General features: G+C 48.1%; 1 protein-coding gene across 1 annotated transcript in view; it reads right to left on the bottom strand.

Moving 5' to 3' along the window:
• The window catches only part of ARK2C (arkadia (RNF111) C-terminal like ring finger ubiquitin ligase 2C), a 60498-nt gene that overhangs the window by 6899 nt on the left and 31676 nt on the right, over window positions 1–21923 (bottom strand). The window contains exons 2-6 of the mRNA XM_054178915.1: window positions 10750–11059; window positions 7218–7343; window positions 2649–2778; window positions 1549–1653; window positions 321–416 (exon numbers count right to left, since the gene is read on the bottom strand). Of these exons, the coding sequence (XP_054034890.1) occupies window positions 321–416; window positions 1549–1653; window positions 2649–2778; window positions 7218–7343; window positions 10750–11059 (767 nt within the window). The remainder of the gene's footprint in view (window positions 1–320; window positions 417–1548; window positions 1654–2648; window positions 2779–7217; window positions 7344–10749; window positions 11060–21923) is intronic.

Here is a 21923-nt window from a genome sequence, read left to right as displayed (position 1 = left end):
ACAGGGGGGGAAATTGTGCCTGCTGAATGGGAGAAGACTGAGATCCCTTTGAAAATTAGGCCCACAGCTTCTTAGCCTAGAAGTGAGAAACAGCCAGCTGAGAGCTACACTGCTTCTTTGGCTCAGGGGCCCCACCAGGTATTAAAGTACCAGCTCTGGATTTTACACTTGTCGCCCATTCCAGGGAATATTTTGACTGAAAGTTTGCCAACCCTGAGGACTGCAACTCACCAAAGCCCTTTGTTCTGCCTGCTGCATGCCCACAAACCTTGGCCAGCCAAGACAGGCTGGCAGCTGTACCACAGATTCAGAGTGCTTACCTTCTTGTACTTGTGGGGGAAGGTGAACCTCTCAATGGTGTTCTGGACGGCACCTCGGCTCACACTTCCCAGCCTGTCCTCCAGCTGCAGCAGCTCCTGCGTCACAAGAACAGTAACACAGCACTGTCAGCATTGCTCCTGGGGCATGAGAACACACCCATCCACTCTACCTGCTCCCTCCTGCCTCTTCCTCAGTGGAAATGTCTATCAAACCAAATTCAGTCATGTTTTAATAATGAATCTGAGCCCTGGCTCATGGATCGATAATTAAGGGTGCAAGGCAAACAGCAGGCAGCTGAGCACCCAGTATTTATCATAGCAGCATAGAAACATAGAATGTTTTGTGTCAGAAGGGGTCTTTAAAGGTCATCTAGTTCCAACCTCATTGCAACAGGCAGGGACATGTTCAGCTAGATCAGGTTACTCAGAGCCCTGTCCTACCTGCCCTGGAATTTCTCCAAGGATGGGGCTTCTACCACCTCTCAGGTTATTGTTACGCTCCAGTATAAACAATTTCTTCCTTCTATCTAGTCTAAGTCTCCCATTTTTCAGCTTAAAACCATCACCCCTTATCCTGTCACAATAGGCCCTGCTGAAAAGATTCTGAGAAGTCCTTATCTTCCTTGCAGGCCTCCTTGAAATAACTAAAGGCTGCAACACAATCTTCCTGAAGCCTGTTTTTCTCCAGGATGAACAATCTCAACTCTTTCAGTCTGTCCTCACAGGAGAGGTGTTCCAGCCCTCTGACAATTTCTGTGGCCTCTTTAGGAGCAGGTCCATGCCTTTCCCATGCTGAGGACTCCAGATCCAGACACAGCACTGCAGGTGGGATCTCACCAAAGCAGGCAAAAAGGGCAGAATCACCTCCCTCCACCTGCTGACTGCACCTCTGATGCAGCTTAGGATGTAGTTTGCCTTCTGTGTCTCAGCCTTAGAAATTACAGTGAAATTTAATCTCCTTTTGACAGGCTGAGAAGTAAAAACCTGCAGAACTGGAGCACTTTGATCTCAGACATGAACTGAGACAGAGTCTACCCAAGCTAGACTCAGGCACCCTGGAATCAAGCATTATTTAAAAACCTCATTGACTCCCAGTTATTATCATTATTGCTGCAAAACTCAATGCAACTTCCATACCACAAAGCAGTCTTAAAAGCTTATGCCAGAGCTTGCACAGATTCCCAGCATTTAGAAATTTAGTGATAATTCCAGTCCCCAAGAGAAGTACCTCATAGCTCTCCCGCACAGCAGACGTGTGCCTGCTTGGGTTCAGTCCCTGAAGAGCAAGCAGCTGAAGCTGAGGGTAAGGATAACTTCTGATTTCATGAACAACCTGTGAGAAGTGAGGGTAAGAAATTAAACCACCTGTGCTTGCACACAGAAATCCTCTGTGTGTCCTGACTTACATCTAGTGCTTTAGAAATGCAAAATGAAAGAGCAGGCTGACACCTCCCCCGGTAGAAACCTTTCAATAACCAAACAATGAGGCTTCATTCAGTAGATCTCCTATAAATGATAACTAAGGACAAGTATTTCTTCTGACTAAGCTGTTACAGTGATTCCTGTTGCATCTATAACTTTGCAGTTCCAAGCACTCAGTATGGATTAGCTTGAAAAGAGGTCATATTTTATTTATTTGTGAGTGGATTTTGCTTCATCTAAGCTTTGATTTTTATTAAGCCTTGATGTAAGAGGTGTCAGAGTATGACTATGGGCAGAAGGCAAAAATACTCTTGTGGGATTTCTAAGGATGTTTTAAGGGTCAGCAGCACTTGGCACAGCTCAGCTCCAAACACAGCACCCTAGTAGGAGAAGGGTCAGAAAATGACCCTAGTCAGCCAATCCGCTCATCAAACCCTATCTGTCCTAAAGGTCATACAAAACCTTTACAGATGGCATCAAGGCTGAGGTAGAGAGCAATGATGCAATGAGGGATGGTCCTAGGGACTGAGCCCAGGGAAGTCAGTCACCTACTGCAAATGCTTCTGCATACAAGAAGTCCTGGGATCCCACAATTTATTCCAATATTAATGATATTATTTGTGATAACTGCTGCATCTCTCACATCCTGCCAAAATCTTGCAGGCCAGGGGGTGAGCACGGTGCTGCATGTGATGGGCAGAGTCTTCCCAGAGCAGCTGAGCTCGTCTTTCCTCTCTCCTATCCAGAGTGCAATGATGCAGCATTATTCTTTCAGACACTCCCTCCCACGGCCGGAGATAAGTGGGATTCACAGAAGACAGGTGATAGAAAGATAGAAGCCTTTATTTTGACTGCCTTCTGGCAGACAATGCATAAAACATTTCTCAGTGAAAGTGTTTCACTTACCATCTGTGTCGAGGATGTGCTTCTGGGGAAATGGTGCATCCGAGGTGTAGCTAAGTAATGCTGGTAGGGCTGAGGGAGTGGACGAACATGGAACTGGGTGTGAGTCAGTCCTGCATCAACACTGAGGTCCCTGGGGGCAGGAGGGTGAAGATAAGGCATGGGTTACAGCAAGTCAGATCATGCTCACAGGACAACATAGCATAGCTTAGCATAGCTTAGCATAGCATAGCATAGCATAGCATAGAATAGAATAGAATAGAATAGAATTGAATTGAATTGAATTGAATTGAATTGAATTGAATAACCAGGTTGGAAAAGACCTTTGAGATCATCAAGTCCAACCTATCATGCAGCACCATCTAATCAACTAAACCATGGCACCAAATGCCTCATCCAGGCTCTTTCTAAACACCTCCAGTGATGGTGACTCCACCACCTCCCTGGGCAGCACATCCCAATGGCCAATCTCTCTTTCTATGAAGAATTTCTTGCTAACATCCAGCCTAAACCTCCCCTGGCACAGCTTGAGACTGTGTCCTCTTGTTCTGGTGCTGGGTGCCTGGGAGAAGAGACCAACCCCCACCTGGCTACAACCTCCCTTCAGGGAGTTGGAGAGAGCAAGAAGGTCTCCCCTGAGCCTCCTCTTCTCCAGGCTAAGCAACCCCAGCTCCCTCAGCTTCTCCTCACAGGGCTGTGCTCCAGACCCCTCCCCAGCTTTGTTGCCCTTCTCTGGACACCTTCCAGCAACTCAACATCTTTCCTAAACTGAGGGGCGCAGAATTGGACTTCCACTGGTGGGCTCTTAGCTGCTGAGTTACTCAACCTGGCACAATGCTACTGTTTGGAAGGGAGTTTCTTCCAGTTTGGGCAGTTCTCCACCAGGCCAGCAAGAAGGAGTGGCTGTTTTCATGACAGTTACTATTTGTGTTACCTGGAGTCCTGAATTGCACATGTGCAGCCTACTAATCTCAGAGAAGAAACATTTTGGTGTCTCAGATTGCCACTCAGCCTTGGTAGATCAGCCTGGCCTGAACAGGTCCTCCGGTGCTGCCACACTGCAGAACACTTTTCATCTTGAATATGTTTCAGGAGTAGAGAAAACTACTCAGGGGACACACAGATGAACTGTTCTGCATAGTCGTTAGGAGTACAGGGCAGAATGACCTCTCTGTTCCTGCTGGCCACACCATTCCTGATGCAGGCCAGCATGCCACTGGCCTTCTTGGCTACCTGGGCACACTGCTGGCTCATGTTCAGCTGCTGTCAACCAGTACCCCCAGGTCCCAACTTGCCAAAGCAAAGCTAATTACAGCACAGGAGTGGGTTCCCATTTCAGTTTCAAACTTCCATTCCATTGGAAAGAGGACAGCAGCAGCAAGTGCCATGGCTTGTTAGGAGCAACCCAAATGTGTCCTCCAGCAGCTGTGAAACTACTTTCACCCAACAGCTGATAACAAATGTGAGGGGACAGTAAATATAGGAATTCTTTATCCAGAACAGCCTGTGCACCAGGCAACGACTCCAGTGGTCCAGTACCCTCTAATGAGGCACCTCTCATCTAATCCAAGCAAAGAGGGGGACTCTCTTCACTGACCTTGTGCCAGCCATACGCTAGAGAGACAAAACCTGCCAAAGGATAACACCCAGCAGGTGACTGGCAAGAACCAGCTGGAAGGAGAGTTGCATTTTCCAGCTCCCATGACACAATTTTGGAGGTTCACCTGATTGCTGAAGTCTGTTCCCAGGGGGCTGGAAGGCTCAAGTGTTAAAATCAGGAGGCTTTGGTTTCGGTCCCAGGCTAACACTGGCCTGATGTGTAACCTGACCACTTCTTCTATGCCCTCCTGTATCCCCTGTCTACAGAATAGGTGTGATAATACACAGAGTGCTTTGGGGCCAAGGACTGAAGGCATCTCTCAAAGTCCAGTAGCCATCATTTACTTGCATAAGTAATTGCAACAACATCACTGCTGAACTGTTTGTTCACCAGTCCATTCTGAGCCTCAGAAGCAGACGCTGAGTCTCCTGAAGCAGTGCTGTGGGTCTACAGAAGGTTCTAAAGCAGAACACTGCATGGAATGGTGTTTTCCCATGGTTTGGTGCTTCACAAACACAGCACATTATCTGAAGGAAACCAGAACAAACTATCACCTTCAGGCCTGTGCTACATGGAGAACTGTCCAGAAATTTGATGCTCAGAGGTGGGTTTCAAGAGCTGTGATGCTCACGGTACACAAGCTGCCAACAAGTAGAAGTGAAAGATAAGGCTCCAGATAACAAGGTGGATGGTCATCACCAAAGCAGTATGCAGAAGATTATTGACCTCATTTCAGCTGGGATAGCTATTTTTCTTCTCACTTGCTAGTATAGAGTTGTGGTTTGGATTTCATATAAGGGTAATATTGAACATTTCAGTTGTTACTAAGCTGTGTTTATACTAAGCCAAATATTTTTCAGCTTCTCATGTTCTGCTAGATAGAAGATTGTAGGGACACAAAAGTTAGGAGGGGACACAGCCAGGACAGCTGACCCAAACTGGCCAGAAGGATATTCCATACTATGTGGCATCATGCCCAGTATATAAACTGGGGGCAGTTGGCCAAGAGGGACAGATTGCTGCTTGGGGACTGGCTGGGCATTGGTCAGCAGGTGGTGAGCAGTTGTGTTGTACATCACTTGTCTTTTCTTGGGGTTTATTTCACTCCTTTTTTATTATCTTCCTTTTCATTACTATTATTACTATTAGCACTATTACTATTATTGTATTTTACTGAAATGACTAAACTGTTCTCATCTCAGCCCACAAGTTTTACTTATTTTCAGTGCTTTCTCCCATCCCACTGGAAAGGAAGGGCAGGAGCGAGCCAGTGGCTGTGTGATGCATAGCTGCTTGATGGGGTTCAATCACAATAATGATTAAAGGAAGCCAATGGGAGGTTATTTCTCCTTCACCAGAAGATTGTAATTGAGGTTGGGCTGTCTGAGATGGCTGATGAACTTCAGATCTTCCTTCCATCCACATTTCCTGGGACAGAGCCTGGCATTTACCACCTCCAAGTAAGTGTCACTGCTGTTCATGTGGTGGTAACGTATTAGAAGGAAGTTTTTGTATCTGTCACTGGGCAAAACTGTACATGTGCCCCAAGGGGAAATGAGTCACCCAAACAGACACACACAGCATATGATTTCTGTCACCCTCACTCCTTAGTTTCTACAATGTGATGGAGCAACACAGGGGGATAAAGGATAGAGGAGAAGGGGAACATAAACAATGCTTTATCAGATCCTTCTAATGATTATAATTAAACACTCTGTGCCAAAAGAGAGGCAGGAATAATGGCTCTAGACAGATGGTACATGAACCACTGTGCAAACTGATCTGAACAATGTCAGCCTGGACAAATTCAGCTCATGGCGGTGCCAGTAATGGGAACACCTGAGAAGAAAATGGCAGAAGGATCTGGCCATATTTTAGGTTGTGTGTTACTGCCCTGGAGATGGGAAAAGCTTCTGTGTCAAAAGGACCCTCCATTTGCAGCACGAAGTCCTCAGAGGTTAGGAAATGCCATAATTAAGATTTCTTGGGCTATTTTATTCCAGCCCCTTTCTCATACACGTTGTGATTGTCTCTAATTATATGTTCACATGCCCTTTTTTTTCCATTCGGTGCAGTGAAGGGACTTTGCTCAGCTAACAAGCAGCTACTCAGAAGTATGTTCTTATCTTCTCACTCTTCCAAACAGGGCCATGTACCTTACTAAATGGGCAAGAGCTGAAAACCTGCTCTGAAAACTAAATGATCAATTCCCTGCTCAGCTTTTTCAGGGTATCGAACACTACAGTGGGAGAACGATTAACAACTATTAAGTCATTCACAACACCCTTCAGGGCAGAGCAGCACAGCACTCCCAAATTTACATCACATTAAAAGGTGTGGCCACTGCATTTGAGTGTCTAGTGGACAGCAGAAGATCTGGTTCAGTCAGAGAGAAGAATCTATGGGAAAAAGACATTGGCTGTGCCCTGAAGTAGGAAAAACCCCTGTAAAAGTCTGATGCCTGGCAGCACTGTACATGTATGGATGGAGAGTCATGGGCAATATCAATGCCTCAGTACACATGCATAAAAGCTTTAGCACCTACTCATGGTCCTCCCAGAGATGAGTTTTTCCTATGGCACACTTCCAATGTTGTATCTCTGGAGCTGAACCTCTAGCTGTCATGAAAGCATCGATCTGTGATCACAGTATCACAGTATAACTAAGGTTGGAAGAGACCCCAAGGATCATCGAGTCCAACCTGTCTCGACAGACCTCACGACTAGACCATGGCACCAAGTGCCACGTCCAATCCCCTCTTGAACACCTCCAGGGACGGTGACTCCACCACCTCCCTGGGCAGCACATTCCAATGACGAACGACTCTCTCAGTGAAGAACTTTCTCCTCACCTCGGTTCTAAACCTCCCCTGGTGCAGCTTGAGACCGTGTCCCCATTTGCCAACCCTTGCAGCCTCCTCAGGGCTTTTCAAACACCTCATTCAATGCACAAGCTGTATGTGGAAGACTTACCAATCTGTGCCTTCGGCTAAATACCTGGGCTGGGCCCCCATGGGTTGTGGAGTTTGCAGTTGGTGGCTGAAGTCAAAGCTGGGGTGTAGGCGGTGAGGCTGGATGGACATGCGCTCCTGAGCCCGCCTGTGGGAAGAAGAACATGAGGAAAGTTAGTTGTGTGGCAGACATGGGTAGAGATAGCTCCTGCTTCAAGCCTGTGTCAATGAACCAGGGAAAACCCAAGTAGTTATCCTTGTGAATATGTGTCCAAGAGAAGAGTCCAGGGAGGTGTCAGCAATGATGGGAAGAGAAACACTGAGCTAAATCATTTATTTGTGGTCATAGAACCATAGAATCAGTAAGGCTGGAAAAGACCTCAGACATCATCAAGTCCAACCTGTCACCCAAGACCTCATGACTAACTAAAGCCATGGCTTCAAGTGCCACATCCAATCCCCTCTTAAACACCTCCAGGGATGGTGACTCCACCACCTCCCTGGGCAGCACATCCCAATGGCCAATCTCTCTCTCTGTGAAGAACTTCTTCCTAACATCCAGTTTGAACCTCCCCTGGCACAGCTTGAGACTGTGTCCTCTTGTTCTGGTGCTGGGTGCCTGGGAGAAGAGACCAACCCCCACCTGGCTACAACCTCCCTTCAGGGAGTTGGAGAGAGCAAGAAGGTCTCCCCTAAGCCTCCTCTTCTCCAGGCTAAGCAACCCCAGCTCCCTCAGCCTCTCCTCACAGGGCTGTGCTCCAGACCCCTCCCCAGCTTTGTTGCCCTTCTCTGGTCACCACAGACATAATTATCAGAGACCTCCACTAACCTCCTGTTGCATTCCCATATACTCAGTTTGCAGGTGATAAACTGGTGGCCACATGGAGAGAAAAAGAGAAAACCAAACAGCTTCTTTCTTAGCAGCTTTGTGCCATTTGCACCACTTTCTTTTTCTGCACTGCGAGTCCCGTAAGCAACACACAAGATGAAACGTGTCTCTGCTTCAGATGTTATCCATCATCATAAAGAAGCTGCATGTTGTCTCATCTCCCTGTGCACTCCATAAACTCCTGGGGAACCTCATTCATAACAGGTTTACTCAGGAGTAACAGAAAGCAGAATTTACTCTCACTGGCTTTTGCCAGCATCTCTCTGGGTGATGGACAGGCCAGGCTGGGATCCAGCTTCTTCTTCCCCAGCCCTGCTGTCTTTGCAGGCAGGGATGAGAAATGAGTAGAATATATGGCAATGTTTTTCTAGGGATTTGAGTCTCTCCTCATGATTATCACCCTTTTGAACTGCACATGGGGACAGCATGTGCTGCTTGATCAATGTCCACATTTGGAGAGATACAAGGTGGATATACGAGCAGGATTTGCACTACAGACTCTTACCTCCTGCTCCCTGTCAAGTCCCTGCTTACCAGTGGAGCCAACACAAAGCAAAGCTATGGGGAGCAGGGAACTGATAGATAAAGAATTTTTCATGCAGCCACAACTCAGGGGCTTCACTTTTCAAGGCAAAATCCAAATTCCCATTACTGGGATGTCAAGCCCCACAGCTGCAGGGTTTCTGACACCCTCCTCCAATGCAGCTGTGCTTCCAGAAACAGGCTGTGGGATCAGGCAAGAGGTTCCTGCCCTTTCCCACAGCACAGCCCACTTGCAAACACAAAACTGACAACATTTACCAAAGCAGCTTCTGTGTGGAATTGTGCTCCTTGATTGTATTTGAATTCAGCTTATGACTAAGAGATAAACACTTATATCATCAATGCCTCAGCCTCACACATATTTGCTACCCAATTATTAACTAATCATTAATCCACCTTAAATCCAGCTCATGCAAAACAAAACAAGGATGCAAAGAACACACGATTTCCACTCAGAAGGGGTACAGAAAGAGTTTTCTGTCTGCAGCATTCTTTCCAAATGAAGCATTACTGCAAAGACTTATCCTCTGATTCTCGAACAATGGGTACAACCCACAAATAGCTTCCATATGTTTCCAAAAAAACCACTCCTCTCCTACATGCTACCTAAAGCTCTCTTGTAGGTCATGGCCAGGCATCCATTTCCACCTCTGCTGGGTTACTGTAGATCGCTATGCAGTTGTGGTATCACAGAATGGTTTGGAAGCTGCTGGAGGTGTTTAGGAGGAGACTTGATGGAGTGCTTGGTGCCATGGTTTAGTTGATTAGGTGGTGTTGGATGATAGGTTGGACACGATGATCTTGGAGGTCTCTTCCAACCTGGCTTATTCTATTCTATTCTATTCTATTCCATTCTATTCTATTCTATTCTATAGGACCATTAACAGTCATCTAGTCCAAATCCCCCAGTCATCATCCCAGTTTGAATTTAGGCTTCTTTCCATGACTAATTACATAGAATAAACCAGGTTGGAAGAGACCTTCAAGATCATCGCGTCCAACCCATCAACCAATCCAACACCACCTAAACAGCTAACCCATGGCACCAAGCACCCCATCAAGTCTCCTCCTGAAAACCTCCAGTGATGGTGACTCCACCACCTCCCCAGGCAGCCCATTCCAATGGGCAAGCACTCTTTCTGTATAGAACTTTTTCCTAACATCCAGCCTGAACCTCCCCTGGTGCAGCCTGAGACTGTGTCCTCTTGTTCTGGTACTGGCCGCCTGGGAGAAGAGACCAACATCCGTCTGTCTACAACCTCCCTTCAGGTAGTTGTAGAGAGTAATAAGGTCAACAGCTGCAGCTGCAGGTCAACAGCACTGCTCCCTCAAGTTGCTGGGAAACCTGCACAGATCCAGAGGAGCAAGCTCTTAATGTGCAAAATCTGCCAGGATGGGTGAATACAAACCCTGACATGATTTTGAAACAGCAGGTGCAAGGAGGAAGCTCATGCATGCAATTTATCACACTCTGTCATGCCAGACAGGTTCACTGCATCACCAAGGTGTTACTATTATGATATTATCAGCCTCTAGGTGACCTTGGGACATGCTAGATGGTCACAATCCAGATCCCCATGGAAAAGAAACACAGCAGCAACTTGCCCTGCAGCTTCTCTTCTGCTGGATGCATTCCAGATGAACGAGAAGTGGGTAGGTTCAGATTGGATGTGAGGAAGTTGTTCACCATGAGGGTGGTGAGAGACTGGCACAGGTTGCCCAGGGACGTGGTGGAAGCCTCATCCTAGGAGGTATTTAAGGCCAGGCTGGATGTGGCTGTGAGCAACCTGCTGTAGTGTGAGGTGTCCCTGCCCATGGCAGGGGGGTTGGAACTGGCTGAGCCTTGAGGTCCCTTCCAACCCTGACAATTCTATGATTCTATGATTCAGACTTGATGAGGCACTTGGTGCATGGCTTAGTTGATCAGATGGTGTTGGGTGATAGGTTGGACTCGATGCTCTCGAAGGTCTCTTCCAACCTGGTTAATTCCATTCTATTCTATGATTCTCTCTTGTGAAGAAAACCCAACATTACCAGCAGACACTGATAACCCTGCAGGCTTTGCAGCAGTGAGGCTGGTGCAGCTTGTCAGCCTCCTCCAGGAAGAGTAAAGCCCTCTCACCTGGGATGGGGCATGAGCCGGCGATGCTGTGCCTCGAGGAGCTGCTGCTGGAGGAGGTATTGCTGGTGAAGCGCCTGAGGTAGGAAGGAGGGTCCGGTCACATCCTGGAAGGGAAGGGCTGGCACCGGTGCCAGGGGTTGGTGCAGGGGGCCGCTGTGCTGGTGCGCCGGAGCCATGTGCGGGGTCAGCCCCGGCTGGGGCTGCACCGCGTGAGGCAGGGTGAAGTCAGTGGAGAGCTGAGGCTGGGGGCCCAGGTGGAAGTGCCGGCAGGAGGTAGCATGGGCATGCTGAGATCTTTGAAAAGGAGCACCTGGAAGAGAAGAACACAGCGGTGATGAGGGCCAGTGGCAGCCAGGCCACCCGAACCTGGTGGCTGCCCCTCCACAGCAAGAACTGAGCAAGCAGCTGTTTATCTGCTCTGCCAAAAGAGTTCAAAACAACAACAGCAAAAAAGAGAACAAGTCAGTTAAGGTCAGTTACATGGAAAAATGTTTATTTTGACTAACAATTTTTCTCCTCCAAAAGATACTGGATCCAAAAATATGGGATTGGGTTTGGAGTGACTTTTTGGCTCCAAATTGAAGTGTGTCCTGGTGAAAACTGCTGCAGCTTGGGTTTATTTCCCTGTCTTAAAAAGAAAAAGAGCATAATTTCTAGTAAGGCTTGTAGCAACAGGACAGGGGGTGATGGCTTTAAACTGAAAGAGGGGAGACTTAGTCTAGAGATAAGGGAGAAATTTGTTTACAGTGAGGGTAGGGCAACTCTGGCACAGGTTGCCCAGTGAGGTGGTAGGGGCCTCGTGCTTGGAAACACTCCAGGTCTGGTTGGACGGGGCTCTGAGCAACCTGATCTAGTGGAAGATGTCCCTGCTCACTGCTGGGGTGTTGGACTGGATGACCTTTACAGGGGCATTCCAACCCAACCTATTCCATGATTCTGAGGAAAAAAAACCAACAACATTTTAGAAAAGGGGGGAAAAATTACATCTGTTCTCAAAAATACATCCTCATGAGGTACAAGCTCACCAACATTCCCAAAGCTTGCTGACTTTCCATGTCATTCAAGGTATTTCTTTCTCTAAAAATATCTCATAGGCAAGGAAATAATCTCTGCCCTAAGAAACTGTCTCTCTCTTATTGCAGGGCAGGAATGAAACACCTTGCACCTCTGAGAGCCATGCACCTTCACTGAGACCTTTCCTAATCCTGTCTTCATGAGCTGCATGCAGAGAAGAGAGTGGTTGTGGGAAATGCAAGATGGATTGCCATGAGACCAGCCAAGAAACTCATGGGGATAAGGAAATGAGATGTGAAATATACCCATAGTGGAGGCTTTTCAGAAAGCGTCTGGCCATGCCTTGCACCTCCCTCAGGGTTCGCTGGGATGGGCCCTTGGCCCAATCTGGCACATTCCCAGGGCATTTTCAAGCACCACAGCAAAACTTTCAGCTCTTCAGTTAAAGAGAGAGGCAGCTCAGAGGTGAATGAAGAAAAGGGGAGGGGAGGGGAGGGGAGGGGAGGGGAGGGGAGGGGAGGGGAGGGGAGGGGAGGGGAGGGGAGGGGAGGGGAGAGGAGGGGAGGGGAGGGGAGGGGAGGGGAGGGGAGGGGAGGGGGAGGGGAGGGGAGGGGAGGGGAGGGGAGGGGAGGGGAGGGGAGGGGAGGGGAGGGGGAGGGGAGGGGAGGGGAGGGGAGGGGAGGGGAGGGGAGGGGAGGATTAACCAGGTTGGAAAAGACCTTTGAGATCATTGAGTCCAACCTACCACCCAACATCTAATCAACTAAACCATGGCACCAAGTGCCTCATCCAGGCTCTCCTGAAACACCTCCAGTGATGGGGACTCCACCACCTTTCTGGGCAGCACATTCCCATGGCCAATCTCTCTTGCTGGGAAGAACTTCTTCCTACCATCCAGCCTAAACCTCCCCTGGCACAGCTTGAGATTGTGTCCTCTTGTTCTGGTGCTGATTGCCTGGGAGAAGAGACCAAACCCCACCTGGCTACAACCTGCCTTCAGGGAGCTGTAGAGAGCAAGAAGGTCTCCCCTGAGCCTCCTCTTCTCCAGGCTAAGCAATCCCAGCTCCCTCAGCCTCTCCTCACAGGGCTGTACTCCAGACCCCTCCCCAGCTTTGTTGCCCTTCTCTGGACACCTTCCAGCAGCTCAACATCTTTCCTAAACTGAGGGGCCCAGAACTGGACACAGGACTCAAGGTGTGGCCTAACCAGTGCAGTGTACAGGGGCACAATGACCTCCCTGCTCCTGCTGGCCACACTGTTCCTGATGCAGGCCAGGATGCCATTGGCCCTCTTGGCTGCCTGGGCACACTGCAGGCTCATGTTCAGCCTACCATCAACCAGTACCCCCAGGTCCCTCTCTGCCTGGCTGCTCTCCAGCCACTCTGACCCCAGCCTGTAGCTCTGCATGGGGTTGTTGTGGCCAATGTGCAGAACCTGGCACTTGGATGTTTTCAGTCTCCTGCCCTTGGACTCTGCCCATCTGTCCAGCCTGGCAAGGTCTCTCTGCAGAGCTCTCCCACCCTCTAACAGATCAACTCCTGCCCCCAGCTTGGTGTCATCTGCAAACTTACTGATGATGGACTCAATCCCCTCATCCAGATCATCAGTAAAGATATTGAACAGGATGGGGCCCAGCACTGGTCCCTGGGGGACACCACTGGTGCCTGGCTGCCAGCTGGATGTGACACCATTCACCACCACCCTCTGAGACATCAGGGAAGCTATTAGAAATGACTCTTTGCTGAGGGTCAGCTCCAGGGTAGGGCACACTTTTACACATTTTGTTGAACACTTCATCTTTGTAGAAATCTCACCTTTTTTTATCCCACCTCTTTCTTTTTCTTTTTTTGTTTTTAATCCAGGGACAACAGCACCAGGAGACACTGAGTGTCATCCCAAGACACAGGCCAGATGTGGCCATGGTGCCTTCTTTACATCTTCCTTCTTCACATCTGCCTTCTTCTGGCAAATCCAGTCCATCACAGCAGCTCAGGGAGCCCTGAGCACTTTCTGTTCATGTTAGTATAGGAAACAGGAGATGTACAAAGGAAGCCAGATGCCAGCAAGAGAAATAACAGGAGGTGACCTAACAGAAACCAATGGTTTGCAAACTGTACTACACACAGCATCTCTTAAACAAAAAATCCTCTCTGTTGTCCCTTGGGGAGAGGCACCAGGTATCAAATGCATGTGCCAACAGCAGCAGAATCTGTTACAGTGATCTTTTCTCCTGCTGTCAGGCGACAGCATGATTTGGTTAACCTATTAATTAAAACCAGAGGAGGTGGGGTCAGACTTGTCATTCCTCAGTGACAGAACTGCAAACCCAGACCTAAGAGCCATTGCCATACCCTGTTCCCCCAGAACTGCAGCTTGTATTTGCTGCTGTCTGTTTGGCCCCAATTCACAGTACTCACCAACAGGTAAAGCCTGAGTAGTTAAATGGGGACCCTGTGCCACCTTGGCCCATTCCTCAAGCTGAGCAATGCTGTAGTCATGGGCAGATGCCTCCTAACAGTTGCTTTTGATGGGTACTTGCAAAGCAGCTCATGGTGAAGTGGCCAACCCCAATCCCATGCAACACTGCAGGCTTGGGGCTGACTGGCTGGAAAGCTGCCCAGCAGGAAAGGACCTGGGGATGTTATACTATGATAGTATGTTGATCAACAGCAGGCTGAACATGAGCCAGCAGAGTGCCCAGGGGTCCAAGAAGGCCAACAACATCCTGGCCTGTATCAGCAATAGTGGGATAAGCAGGACCAGAGAAGTGATTGCTCCCTGTACTCAGCACTGTCAAGGCCACACCTTTAGTACTGTGTTCAGTTTGAGGGCACTCACTACAAAAACAGAACAAAAAGAAAAGAAAAGTCAAAAAGACTTCAGGGTCCTCAAGCAGGTCCAGAGAAGGGCAACAAAGCTGGAGAAGGGTCTGAAGAACAGGTCTTATGAGGAGCAGCTGCGGGAACTGAGGCTGTTCAGCATGGAGAAAAGGAGCTTCAGAGGAGAACTTATTTTCTACTGCTACCTGACAGGAGGTAGTAGCAAGGTGGGGCTTGGTCTCTTCTCCCTGGTAAGAAGTGATAGAATGAGAGGAAGTGGCCTCAAGTTGCACCAGGGATGCTTAGATTGGATATTGGAAGAAACTTCTCTACTGAAAGGGCTCTCAAACACTGAACAGGCAGCCTAGGGAGGTGGCTGAACCTGCATTCCCAGAGGAGTCCAGTCCTGTCCTGGACAAGGAGTCCAGTCCAGTCCTGTCCTGTCCTGTCCTGTTCTATTCTATTCTATTCTATTCTATTCTATTCTATTCTATTCTATTCTATTCTATTCTATTCTATTCTATTCTAATTCTACTCTATCCCATCCCATCCCATCCCATCCCATTCCATTCCATTCCATTCCATTCCATTCCATTCCATTCCATTCCATTCCATCCCATTCCATTCCATTCCATTCCATTCCATTCCATGGGTACTCCTAATGGAAAACAGCTACAGCAGTGATCCATTTTTAACCTCTAGGTCTTCAAAGCAGCTGAAGACATAGTGTGAGATAAAGTGCTGGTCCCTCTGCACCCCTAGACACAACAGCGTGGGCCACTGGGCAGCACTTAGATTTTGTTTCAGGTAAGACTGACTTAGGAGGACACAAAGCAACGAAGCTTAGTGGCATTCCCCCACATTTTGTAGCACATAAGCAAAGCAGAAAAAGCCAGTCTCTCATCTGCTCTCAAGTCTTGATGCCTGGTACAATCTTAGCCAAGGATTTTCAGCCTTTTGCATCTTGGGAGGCTTTAGCCTGATTTAGTGAAACATCTGCAGGTGATGCCTGAGCCATGATGAACTAGAGAGCACACAGTGGGCAGACTATTTTGTCAGAGCTTTGGACTTGAGTTTTACTTCTCCCACCAAGACAGTCCTTGCAAGGAACTTGGTCATACACCTCTCTGTGTTCCAGAAAATGCAGAGTTCATCTCTGTTATCTGGGCAAGAAAACAGACAGGACCTAAAGTAAAATCCTAATCCATTTTACTTTGGTACAGAGAGTTAATTTGCCTTATTTTCAGGCATAGTCAATTAAAGGAAGCAAATTTTAGTGGGTCTTTTTTGTTGTTGTTTTGTTGGTTGGTTGGTTTTGCTTTTGCTTTTTTGGTGCCTACTGGTGCAATGATGCATTTCCCTCTACAGGAGAGATGCTGTCAAGATGTGATCAGGACCATGTGATTAAATAAAACACATCAATTTGTCTTAACAGAATACACTAACTTGTATAGTAATTGTTCATTCCCTGCACCTAATCCAATTGCTGATGAGGATTTTGACAGCCAAGCAAAGACTTTAGGGAATGCTTCCGCAAATCTATGCTTATTAGCAGTCATCAAATGATACAGCTGGCATAACTGAGCCAGCTTGCACAACAAAGAACCAGCACTTGCTAAGAGTGATTCTGGTGAACCCCAGGAAGGCCTGGGCAAACAAGTAACAGTGCAAACCAGAACATGACATGTAAGAGTATTCACATTTACCCACTTCTGCTCACCATACCTAGCTGCAAAGAACCCTCAGGCAGGCTGCTTTCCAAGTTCACATGTGGGTCTCTCACACACAAGTTAAATCCTGTGTCACCCTGCTGACAAAGCAGCCTTACTCCAGGTAACTTCATCAAGACCAAAATCTGGCTCACAGGCACTCACTCACAGTCAATGCAATAGATGGTCTCATGCTAGCAGTGTCTAGTAATGATTGCTCTGCTAGCACATCTTCCTTCTCCTTCCTTAGCCATGATTCAGTCCTAAGTCACTTTTGCATTGGGAACGACAGTCGTTGCCCATGAAATGCTTCAAGAAAACTGATTTTTGCCTGGACAATACTATCTGCCACAGCAGAGAGCAACCCAAGACTTAAAATGAGTCCAGATACCTTGCTCTAGCTTTTGTTTTCACTCCCCAGAGCAAGGGCAGGGCTGACATTTTCAATAGCTGGGTTTGAGGACATTTACACAGCAAAGATGATGAGGTTGGGAAGTGTACCTATCAAACTCCAGAGCCACTAATTGCATCCTCCACAAGTCATGTTCCCCACTACCTGCCCCAGTGATGATGTTCTAGGATCAGTAAGGTTACCTTATTAATTACCTTCTCCCAACCCAATGAGATCAAGTTTTGGTCCTCAGTGTCCTGCTCCATTGAGGTGCTTTGATCTTTCAGAAAGAGGACCAGGCAGATCTTGGATGTTGCTCCTTTTTTAAGGCCCAGTAGATTCACCAGCTTGAGTGGTCTACTCCTCCCTCCATGCACCAGGGGTACAGGATATGGACTGACCTCCTGGAAAGCAGCTTAGTGGAAAAAAGACCTAGGAGTCTTGGTGGGCAATTGGATGACTCTGAGCCAGCAATGTGCCCTTGTGCCCAACAAAGCCAATGGCATTCTGGAGTACATCAATAAGCATCTGTCCAGCAGCTTAAGGGAAGTTCTTCTCCCTCTTCTCCCTCTCTACTCTGACTTGATAAGGCCTCATTGGGAGTATTGTGACCAGGTCTGAGTTCCCCAGTTCAAAAAGAACTGTTTGAGAGGGTTTCAGTGCTGTAAGATGATTAGGGGATTAGAACATCTGTCTTATGAAGAAAGTCTGAGGGACTTGAGGCTTTTTAGCCTAAAGACTGAGGGAGGGATCTTATCAATGCTTCTAAATGCTTAAAGGCTGCATGTCAGGAAGACAGTGTCCAGTAACAGGACAAGAGGTCATGGGCACAAATTTGAGCATAGGAAGTTCCATCTAAACATGAGGAAGAACATCTTTGCTTTGAGGTTGGTAGGGCGCTGGAGAAGGACAAAAGGTGCCACTGGCTTCATCCCTGGAGTCACTCAAAACCTGCCTGGACACTGGCCTGTGCAGCCTGCTCTAGGTGAACCTTCTCCGGCAGCAGGGTTGGACTAGGTGATCCCCAGACCCCTATTATTCTGTGATTCTGTGACTGATTGCTACAAACACTTGTCTGCTACAGCTGAAGAGGGAGAGGGAAGTCCAGTGCCCCTGTGGCAGAGGTAATGCAGTACTTACCATCCCTCAGAGGCTTTTGACGTGAGATCAGCCTGGAAACATGTCTCCCCATGTTCAACCTGATGGTCAGGAGGAGAGTGTCCACCTTATTGTGTGAGGCTCATTGACCTCCTCACAGCACAAGTAGCTCCAGCTGCTCGTATCTGGAACTGTGGAGGACTGGTTTCTCTGGGCTCACTGTCAGGCTGCCCACTAGCCAATCTTTCTTTTCTTGTCCTGTTGGTTCTTCCTCTCAGTTAAATGCTGCTGCTGTGGCAGACAATGACAGCTCACAGCGACATCAGGTCAACAGCTTTGAGATTAACAATGGGCCACATCTGCTTCAGCAAAGCAAACAACTTATTCCAGTTTTGTGCAGACCTCTATCCATCAACTGTTCATCCATCAACTGGATGGGGTCAAAAGTCATTAAAAATCAGAGACCTCTATCTCAATTCAAGCATCTAAATGGAGTTATTTCTCAGCAGAGCAAGGGGTATTCCTTCACTCCCCTCCTTTGCCTTTCTCCTCTCTCCCCCTATTAGTTCTTCATGCTCTTCTGTTGACCACACACATTTGTAAGGTCTGCTGTCTTTCTCAGCCTTCCCACACAGCTACCCAAGCTTATAGCTTGGATAATCCTTGTTGCCATATACCCACCTAGCCTCAGCTAAGCCCCAAAATCAACTAACACCTGAGCCTAGATAATCCAGGCCTAAGAAGTGCCTTGCAAGTCCAAAAGTTTGCCCTAAGGCATGGAGGCAAAGACAGGACCTGATGGAGAAGTGAATCAGGACTTGGCCAAGCCAGGCTATATGTGGGGTGGAAATGAGGAGCTCCATGCCCTTCTGGCATGCCTCAGACCAAGCCTAGGCCAAAAGAGGCTATGCGGTGATGGTGGAAGACCATGCATGCCCCACCCACCTTGTGTCTTTGGGTGAGCACCAACATCATCTCCTTGCCTTATGTGATGCTCTGTAGCTACCATATCCATGCTTTCTAAGCTTCTTCTGTCATGTCCCAAAGCCATGGTCAGCACCAGGGATCAAGGTGCAGGGAAAGTGATGCTTCATTAACTCCTGCTGCTGCCACACTATGAATGCAGATCACAAGCTGCCCCAACCAGTTTGGCTCACCTCTGCTATCACAATGGATGCTGTAGTTTCACACCATGATTCCAAGGACTCACCATGGACCCGGATCCCTACAGCTAAGCAGCTCAGCAATGCCATGGCCTCATCTCCCTACCTGCACCGAGAAGATGATCTTCAGCCAAGAGGCCTGCAGGTAAGATTGCTTAACAACTAATTACAAAGGACCCAAAGCACCTAGCTGGGAGGTGGCATTGCAGGCTGCAGGCTGCAGACTCAGACTGGGGAGGTATAAATCAGTTTTTAGAAAGCCAACAGACGATGCAGGCATGTGGGTAGATGAACCTCTTCAGCTGCTCACTGCCTTGCCGTTTCCATGCTTTGCTCACACAGGCTCCAAACACAGCGGAAACCCGCAGGGAAACTTATCACATCCTCCTCCTCCTCCTCACTGCTTTTTCACTTCCACAGCTTTTCCCTTTTTTTTTTTTTTTTTTTAATTTTATTTCTCCTTTTCCCCCCCTCTTTTTCTCAGTTCTACAGCTATATTTATTGTTTCTATACATTAGCTAAAGCAGCTTGGACTTCTTTTTTTTTTTTCATTAAAAGCATTTCTCCCACTTCCTTCACACCCTGGGATGAACCCTGCAATCCTTGTGTTCACATATTTTTGAAGGCTAGTCTGTGACTCTGAGTGGCAGAAATGTGCTGGCCTGACACTGGATATTTTGGTCACTGGGGATTCTCCCTTACTACCATTTGCATAGGCACATGCAAATTTACCCATCCACAAGTGCTTCACCCAGAAAGGCTGGAGGGATCTGAGTACTCATTAAACACTGACCCATCTTGGAAATGCAAATCCCTGCGGAGAGACAGAGGATGCTACGGGCTGTCCGAAAAGAAAAGCTCCTGAAAGCACAACAGTTTATTTTCGCCTCCTTTCTTTGTGGCAGCAGTATTTTTGATGCATCAGGCTACTGGTAAGGGATGCAGAATCAGGCCTGGAGCTGGCACTGGGGATAGGTATCTTGGGCAGGCAGCTGCAGCCCAGTGAGGCCAGCCGCCTTCAAGAGGAAAACAAAATCTGTCTTATGCTGTTAAACTGCACGCGATGCATGTGAATTCTTCCCCTGGGTAAGGCAATCTGGCCGGCTCGTTGAGGCATTCACGGTCTGTGTGCGAGCATGTGGGGGCTGGCGGAGTGGTGAGGAGTCTGGGGCTGTTTATACATCTCGATCCCACCACAACAGAGAGGGAGATGGCAGCTTTTAGAGAGCCCTGGCTTCACTCACTGACAGATTTTGCATCCGTGGAAGGTCTGCCCGCCGCAACTGGCCGAACCGAGGAATGGAGCCGCTCTGTCTTGGCCATTTCGTCCTGATTAGAGCCCCCACAGCTCCTTCTCCTGCCCTGGAAAGGCAGATAAACCCCATAAACAGGAGCCATCCGTGATGTCTCTCGGAGCACCGGAGCCTGGCAGGCTTTTAATAGCCCAGGCGCCTGCAGCTTTGTTTCCCTGGATGTGCATTAAAATTCCCCTTGGAGATAGCAGCGCGGTGGGAAGTTAGTATCCGTCCTGACAGTATGCAGCAGATAAAGGCTAAAATCATGGGAGCAGCTCTGGCTTCGAGTGGCACACAGAGAAGGACCACCACGGGGACTCACACCACAAACAAGCTGCTAATTGCCTGGTGCCATCGGTTATTTGTTAACCCTTTGCCAATTATTTGTGAGTATGCTCTTAACAAATCAGTTACACTGATTTACTAACTGCAAATGAGGGGCAGCAACACACCTGGAAAATTAAATTTTAAACAAGTAAACCCACAAATCAGATCCACAGTATTTCCAAACCCACAGAAGAAAAAACCAAAAAAGGCAAAAGTAGCAGTCCTGTACAGTGGGAGATATCTTGCTGCCTCCCTCCCTTCACAGGACAGCAAGCTGCAGGGTGAGGAGATCAGGGAAGGGAGGATGGAAGAGAAGGAGAAAAGAATTTGAGAAGAAATTATCAGGCAAGAAGGAATCTGCCTCACTTTCAGCACCTTCACCAACAGCTTTCTCATTTCTTTTAGCAAAAGGCAAGAACTGTGCCAAAAATAACAGGCAGCCAGCTCAAGTCCAGCCCAAGGTGCAGCCCATTGTCCCACGTGTCTGGTGCCATGCAATGGGGCCTGTGTCTGGCCAGGAAGCAGCTCCAGCACACATTAGCAATGGATGAAACCAAGCAGTTTCATTCTTCTTTGCTTGGCTAAGCTCTACAGCACCAAGAACTGAGTGAGGATGGAGGCCTTGTGGTGGGCAAAGGACTGGTCTGCGGTGGTTGGTAGATCGTGATTGGGTCCTGGGGGGAACCTGAGGTTATGGAGATTTATCATCCTTCTGTTCAGTGTGTTGCACATTAGATGGAAAAAGGGCTGCAAAAAAAAAAAGTTTAGTATGACAGGGCTGAGATGAGCTTCCTGCTGTTCTGCAGTGGTTTGATGATCACTGCCACACAACAGCCCTTACTGCACCCAGCCTCTATGGACCCCTCTGCAGGCACAGCAAAACATAGCTCAGGTCATCACAAAAAACACATACACAGATCTCAGAGACTACCACTTGCCCCTGCCTGATTGTATGATCCTAAATCAGCATCACTAGAAGTGAGCAGATTCAGATTGGCTGTGAGGAAGAAGTTGTTCCCCATGAGGGTGGTGAGAGACTGGCACAGGTTGCCCAGGGAGGTGGTGGAAGCCTCATCCTTGGAGGTGTTTGCAGCCAGGCTGGAGGTGGCTGTGAGCAACCTGCTATAGTGTGGCAGGGGGGTTGGAACTGGAGGATCCTTGAGGTCTCTTCCAGTCCTAGCAATTCTATGATTCTATGATCCTCACACCCTAATGAAGCCTTTCATTAGTTACTGAGTGACATAAGATGGTGTGGCTGCAGCACAGGCTCGTGGTCCCTCACACTGAGCAGAGCATTTCCTCTCCTACATACCACAGGGTGGAACCATGCACAGCCCTGATACATCGCCACGAAAAAT

The sequence above is a fragment of the Dryobates pubescens genome, chromosome Z, assembly GCF_014839835.1.
Source record: "Dryobates pubescens isolate bDryPub1 chromosome Z, bDryPub1.pri, whole genome shotgun sequence".
Taxonomy (NCBI): domain Eukaryota; kingdom Metazoa; phylum Chordata; class Aves; order Piciformes; family Picidae; genus Dryobates; species Dryobates pubescens.
This window is presented reverse-complemented; position numbering and strand designations above follow the sequence as displayed.